The following is a 7,628-nucleotide window of genomic DNA, read 5'->3' on the forward strand; positions in this document are numbered from 1 at the left end:
TTAAAATATGAAGTTATTAGTCTTTGATTTTTTTTGGTTTGAAATAATTTTTCTTTCTTTACTTCTTATTTATCTATAATCAATAACATCATGTAAGTCAAAAATTTTTTAGTTCAGGAATTTTTAAATTTTCGAAAAAGTGAGCACGGTTAATTGCAAACACGATACCTAATTGACGGTTCCACTGTATATACATACCTACATGTAAAGTGTAAATGTGTGATTTTTTTAGTCATTGTGATCCTGCTACTATGTGTAGAATTTGAATTTTTTCTTGTACAGTTTAAAGCATTAAAACACTATATTTTTATGATATAAATATTTTTTGTCTAGCTGATTTCTTTATTTTCCTTAAAAACAACCATAACTTATAATTTAATATTAACTGAAAAATATTAAATTTGTAAAAAAATAGTAGTTATTCTTGAAAAAATATGATGAGTATGTAACATAATCACTGTTTAAATGTTTCATAGTATACCATATGTATCTGAAATTATACATTATAAATAATATAGAGAACGCTTAAAACAGTTAAAACTAGATGGAAACATAAGTCCTTCTAGAATTTTTTCCCACTTTAAGTTCGGCTTTTACGTAATTAGTCCTATTAGAGATTTATCATATTTCATAATAAATATTATCACATTCACAGTATACTGTTAGGAAAGTACCTAGGTAGATGTTTGTAAAATTACATTTTATTATTAGGTACACAAACCCGCCGATGTGATATTTCCGCTAGGTTCGCAATGGTCGCCGATCACTTTCTGTGTCTCACAGACTTCGAGATTTTGTTATTTTAATATTTCGATTATTGCATCGTTTAATTCATTTAGCAATTAGCAGTTCCAAAGGCAATACACTAATACCATCCATTATTAATGAATAACACTTATCACGTTAATTTCAGCCTCCAGGTAAATAATTATTCTTTTCTTGTTTAAGTTTTATACCAATTATGTACCTATTAAGTAGTAGAGTTTGAAGTGTTAAAATAATATATTGAGTAGATGTTTGTATAACAATTTTAAAGTTAAAACCAAATTTCTTGATTAAAAAACCATCAAACTCAAAAAAATCAATTATTTTTTTATTAACATAATAAATAGAATATAGTTAGAATAATGATACATAATATGATACAACTAAAATTTATTTGTGACTATCCATTCGCTAGGTACGGTGATTTTTAAGTTTTAACATTGCGCGTGACGTCACGGATTTATTCGTCGTGGAGGCGTTTATTATAATATAATGCATGGTAATATTAACAGTTTTTGACTTAACGTAAAATAACTATCAATGGACTTCGGATGAACTAATCAAATGTATTTAAGAGTACCTCATAATCTTTCCATTTGTATAACTATATCACATTTAGGTAAAATATATATTACTTACGAATTTACTATATATTACTGTGAATGAGTGTATAATATTGTTTTGACGATCGTGACATCGTATTCTTAAACATTTTTGACGCCTAAGCTGACTATTTTATTTTTAACTGGTAGTTAATATTAGAAGTGGGTGAGGGTTTGCATAATATTATTATTATACAATCAAAAATAATCTCATAATAGTACTTACTCTTACGACAGCAGTGTATTATAAATTATAATTTATAATGCAATTTAAATTGTTATTATTTTATTAATATTAATCCAAAGTGTGATTTAATTATACGAATAGTTAAATCATGAGGTATCTACCTACTTTAAAATACATTTGATTAGGTTATTCGAAAAAATAAGTTTATTAGCACTATTAACAGTTACGCCTTACACTTTACGTGAAACTAAAAACGGATAAATATTATTATATATGGTATATATTATACGTATTTTTAACATTATTATTAATGGCCGTCGCCGCAAAAAACGGATAGTCATTTACAAATTTTTAGTGATATCATTTTTTTCGTCATAGTACTATATGTACTATAATTTAAGCTTAAGTAAAATTGTTGAGTTGGATGATCCTTTATATATAGGTATTTTCTTTTTCTTTGTTAGGACTGTTAGGGGTGTAAATAGATCTAGTTCTAGTTGTGGAGGTAGAATTATTGTGTAGGCATTACATTCTATTTTAAAGAAACATTTGACTATTAAAGTTTAATTTAATTCAATCATTAGAATATAGGAATGTTAACTTTAATTGTTTAATGCTTATACATAGAATATTATACTATAATAATATTAATTTTTAAAAAGCAAACACAAATTCAAAAAAAAAAAAATTATTATATAATTATATACCTAAAGTTTTTCATTTTTGCATTAAAATCCGAGTTATACTACAAATGTATGAAAAAAAAAATTTAATTCAGCTGTTGAACCTATGTAACAATAGATTTATACATACACGGTATGTCAGTATACCATATTTTTAACCCTTCAGCGTCTCGCGTAACCATATAGTACAGTAAAAATGAGTCATAACGTGTTATTCCAACATCTATTAAATATTTCTTGTATTAAAAGTTATTTTTAGTCAATATACTCAAGTATTAATTGTTTTTCGGTGGTGTTCTGCTTTGTAAATTTCATTCTGATCATACCTATTTCAATAGAAGATATTCCGAGAACAAAAATTATGGATATACCCTTGGCGTAAGTAAAATATTTTTTATATGACTATTATTTGTTCGTAATATTTTTATATAGTCGTATTCAATACTAGTATTACGTTGAATATATTATTTGAACATAACAATTACTTTATTTTATAAAATCGTGTATGTGACCGTTATATGGTTACACTAGCCAGTTACTAGGCGTTTTTAGTACATTTAATGTATATACGAATATATGATATAGGTACGCTATTGAGCGTCGACAATAAAATGTTCATGTGTATACATTATACAACAAATTACATTTATTTTGATCTTATTCATCGATGTTTTAATAATACATTATATTGTTCTACAAAACATTGTTAATAATTAATTTAGTTTATTATTTTTTTTTTTTATGAAGCATATTACATAGCATAGAAATATTTTCATAAAATATTCTGTACAATAAAAAAAATACTACATGTGAACTATTGAAGACGAATAAATATTTTTCTAAAAAAACTTTAATCGATTTTAACTTATTAATATTTTTAGAAATGATTTTACTTTGAAAGAACTTTGAACTTTTAAGCATATTAAATAATGAGATCGAAATTAGCGAAGATTTTGGTACTCCAGGTATATACATTACGGCACCTGATCCAAGTATACTTACTGACTACTGACGAACATTCTGGTGATGAGAAAGAAGGGGGAATACCTATAATCTCTCAGGTCCCTAATTAACTTCAACTGCTAAACTTTTTTTTCTAATAACTCTCAAATCAGTCAAATTGGAGAATTTATAAATGATCATAAAATTATTTAAATAAATTAAATTATAAGATTAGAAATAAAAGCACCAGATATTGGCTGAAAAATTAACTCATAGAGCCAAACCAGGTACAAGGCTATCTTCAATGCAATAATTTTAAACCTTTTCCTGTCACTAATTATTCAGAATTTTCTTTATTTTCTTGTGTCGTACTTTTCAAACTTATGTTTATTAATAATATTTTTGAAAATTTAGTTTTCGAATCGAGTAAATATGCCATGTTTTGCTATAGCGAAGACTTTAATATCATAGTAGAATAATAAAAATGTTTTATTTCCATTCGAATTAAGTATTTATAAATCACTTACGAGTAAAAAATATTATTGGGTATTGGAAAAACGAAAAAGATATGAGAAATGAAATGGTGAGTAATCGTTTTCTTCAAATTTCGCAGTTTATAGTGTTTATACATTGTGTGGATAATATTGATAGAATTTTACAAATACAACAGATAAAATGTACTAACTTAGACTTTTAATTGAAAAACTATTAGAGAACATTCTTAAAAGCTTTCAACTTTATCAATATTTATCGTATGATGAATCTATGATTAAATATTACGGTAGACATCATGGTTGCAAACAATTTTTAAGCAGTAAGCTTATACGTTTCGGATATAAAGCAAGGCGTCTAACTACAGATTTTGGATATCTTTTAAATTTTAATATAAATCAAAATAAATCTCCAAAAACAACTTACGAAGATGAATATGGTAAAAGCTACTACTTTAATAATGATTATGTTGGATGATTTACCAGGAAAAATAATTATCATATTATATTTATTTCGATAACCTATTCACTGGACTTAATCTCTTAGCTGATTTACGTGGACGTAGTTACGGAGCAACAGGTACAATACGATACAATCATATTCCAAAAAGTTGCCCTATTAGTAAGAATAGTATATCTAAGGTACGAAGAGAGTATAAAAGTATTGTTAGCTGAAAATATGGGTTGATTTTCGTTCGTTAGGTTGATAATGCAGTTATTTCAATGTTTTCTAATTGCCACGAAAGTTAGGTAAAGTGATCTTGTGTCAGACGATTTTTTCAATAACAAAAAAATGCATTCAAGTTCTCCAACCAGCAGTAATTACTATAATTACTTATTATAATAAACATTAAGCATGTAGGTGGGAGTTGACCTAATGAATATAAATACAGCTAGATATCGAGTAGAGATTTGTGGAAAAAATGGAAGTGGCCAATTTTTACTGGCTCTTAGAAGTGACAATAAATAATGCGTAGATTTTGTCAAAAAAAGTTGGAAAACTTATACAAAGTTAGAGTTTAAACGTGAAATTGCACTCACTTGTCTAACTAAATATGGACAACCAGAAAAGCAAGAAAAAACGGCCATCTAAATCAAAAATATAAATTTCAAGTATTAGAATTTCCGATGAATTGCAATATGATCAAATTAATTATTTGGTTAATTAAGTACCAAATAAAAAGAAATATCGGTATGTCAGAGACAACTGTAAATCACATGTTTAAACTATATGCATAAAATGTGATTTAGGACTTTGTATCCCATGTTTTCGAGTATTTCATAAAAAATTAAATATAATAACTTATAAATTTACTTTTTATTAAAATTTTAATTCAAAATTTAAAAATAGTAAAGAAATATTTTTACTACATTTTATTTATATTTTTGTATTTATAGTATTCTATACTATTCATAATATTTTGTATGTAGTGTCAGCGCTTAGTGTAACCAAGTGTTGAACGATTTGTTTTAAGAACTAAAATTGATTTACCTACATCTAAACACAATTTTTTTTATAACTATAAAGCCCAAAAACAACGATTTAACGAAAAAAATAACTCCGACGCTTAAAGGTTAATTACAAATTAGATACTAACTTTCAAAAATACTATACATATTAACTTATTTTCATTATTTTATTTATATTAATCAATAAGCATAAGCTCTTTAACAAAACATTACATATTTATTGACTCATGTTAGTGATCCAATTTCTATATATTAAGTATATCACACAAAGGTTTATGTTTAATTAATTTATTATTATTACAGGTAAATAAGTAGGTAGGTACCACTTACCTAATACATTTTATTTTTATATAATATTTAAATGATAACCAGTTCTTCATATGAATAAGTAATAATTATTTGTTTGAAGTGGAACTTTTCGATTTAAGATAATATTTTGACACTTATATATAACCAGTGATACTTGCGATGAACATGCACAATAAATTAACATTCAATATTCATATGACAAAAATTACTTTCTTAATTGTAATTTTAATTATTTCTCGTACAAATTCAATGGATTATAAATTTCCAAATGACTTTATGTTTGGTACTGCAACTGCTGCTTATCAAATAGAAGGAGGCTGGAATGAAGATGGTAAACAAAAATTTCTTATGCATAAAATACTTAATATTATAGATATACATTATTTATACTATTCAATAAATTAAAAATGTCATTGATGTTCTATCAATTCTTTATTCTCCTGATAAATTTAGTAATATTAACTCAATAATTATGAAAATTCTTTAGGAAAAGGAGAAAATATTTGGGACTATTTAGTTCATAATAGTCCGGAATTAATAGTAGATAAAACTAATGGTGATATTGCTTGTGATTCTTATCACAAGTATAAAGAAGATATAGAACTGGCAAAAAATTTAAATGTAATATTAGCGTTGAACTTTTTTATTGTTATTAGAAATACATTAAATTTTATGATTCGTCTAGGTGAAATTTTATCGTTTTTCCATATCATGGGCTCGAATATCACCAACCGGAGAAATGAATACATTAAATGAAAAAGGAATAGCATATTATAATCGTATTATTGATGAACTTATCAAAAACGATATTATTCCATTTGTAAGATTTACTTTTTATTAAAAATAAGGAATACAGTAAGGTACCTAATTAAAATTATCTTTAGGTTACAATGTATCATTGGGATCTACCACAATACCTACAGGATCTTGGAGGTTGGGTTAATCCAATTATGTCAGATTATTTTAAAGAATATGCACGAGTGTTATTTACTTACTACGGAGACAGAGTAAATTAAATAATTTGTAGAGAAAATGAACTATTTTTATACTCTATACTTATCGTTATAGGTAAAATGGTGGATAACGATTAATGAACCATTGGAAATTTGTAAAGGTTATGCCATTAAAGCATATGCCCCATACTTAAATTTAAACAATACCGGATTTTATTTGGCAGCTCATACACAACTTATTGCACATGGAAAAGCCTATAGGTTATATGAAGAGATTTTCAAACCTACTCAACAAGGTATTTATCAAATGGAAATTAAGTTTGTACTATTGAAATCTTAAATCTCAATTGTTTATAGGAAAAATAAGTATTTCAATAAGCGGACTCTTTTTCTTACCAAAAAATGCTGAGTCACTTGATGATATAAACACTGCTAAGAGAGCAAATCAATTTGAGGTAATAATATAATATAGCCTATAGGTAATAATCTGTTTATACAATGTGTACTTTTTGTATAATAAGTATCCACTCTTCTATTCAGAGAATTACAAAAATTTATTTTGCAGCTGAAAATTTTTTACTGAAAATATCTTAGGAAATAGAGCTTAGCTAGGGTCATGATATTCTTCATAATATTTTCGGGTTATTTAAATTTGAGCTATTTCAATAACAATTTCGTTTTGAAGAATCAAAGTTATGAGGAGCCATGTTAGAAAAGTAGGGGTCTTAAAAAGTGAAAATACTATGTTTAATTAAATAATTCTGTAGATGGTATTTTACTGTGATAAAACTAACAAATACCAGACGATCAAAAAATTGTTTTTTCCTGACCTTCTGGTTCAGTTCACGTATTGCCAATACATTACAAAATATACTTGACTCTTAATATAGTACAGTAGATTTTATTGACTTTATTTATCCCACTTTTATTATAGTTATGTCACCAGATCAAAATAAGTTTTTACAAATATGTTATCTTAAACATGACCTTTAATTAATTTAACTTCATCTTCTGTCAAATTTGGTAGCATTGAACAACACTCTTCCTTCTTCACTTTTTATCTAACATTTGTTTTATTATTAGTGATGATCTCGCTTTGAATACCGGATGACCGAACCATCCCTCAGAGATATCAAACTATACAAGTTGGCCACTTATACTATTTTAAAATTAAATAATTATGCAAGATGTAATTTTAACATTCATAAATATTATGTGAAAAATAT

At 25.8% G+C, this 7,628-nt stretch overlaps 1 protein-coding gene across 2 annotated transcripts; it reads left to right on the forward strand.

Annotated features, from left to right (window-relative positions):
- The first annotated feature begins 808 nt into the window (after positions 1 to 808).
- On the forward strand, positions 809 to 6,884 carry LOC112603040 (myrosinase 1-like). 2 transcript variants are annotated; one of them, XM_025351444.1, is made up of 8 exons: positions 809 to 920; positions 2,576 to 2,615; positions 5,598 to 5,780; positions 5,937 to 6,070; positions 6,135 to 6,269; positions 6,334 to 6,456; positions 6,518 to 6,698; positions 6,760 to 6,884. In XM_025351444.1, the coding sequence occupies exons 1-8, from the start codon at positions 885 to 887 to the stop codon at positions 6,867 to 6,869; spliced, it is 942 nt and encodes a 313-aa protein (XP_025207229.1). In that variant the 5' UTR covers positions 809 to 884; the 3' UTR covers positions 6,870 to 6,884. The 2 variants fall into 2 exon arrangements, with proteins under 2 accessions (XP_025207229.1, XP_025207235.1); XM_025351450.1 differs by having other exon boundaries at positions 815 to 920; positions 5,760 to 5,780.
- Positions 6,885 to 7,628: the final 744 nt, after the last annotated feature.

This window comes from Melanaphis sacchari, unplaced genomic scaffold (genome assembly GCF_002803265.2).
Source record: "Melanaphis sacchari strain LSU unplaced genomic scaffold, SCAv2.0 Contig105_pilon_pilon, whole genome shotgun sequence".
NCBI classification, from domain to species: domain Eukaryota; kingdom Metazoa; phylum Arthropoda; class Insecta; order Hemiptera; family Aphididae; genus Melanaphis; species Melanaphis sacchari.

Excerpts from the sequence above, each read along its gene's own strand:
- LOC112603040 (XM_025351444.1), top strand. The coding sequence starts at position 885 with ATGAATAACACTTATCACGTTAATTTCAGCCTCCAG. Across the intron at positions 921-2,575 it reads ACGTTAATTTCAGCCTCCAG|AAGATATTCCGAGAACAAAA; the intron begins GTAAATAATTAT and ends CTATTTCAATAG. Across the intron at positions 2,616-5,597 it reads ATTATGGATATACCCTTGGC|TGATACTTGCGATGAACATG; the intron begins GTAAGTAAAATA and ends ATATATAACCAG.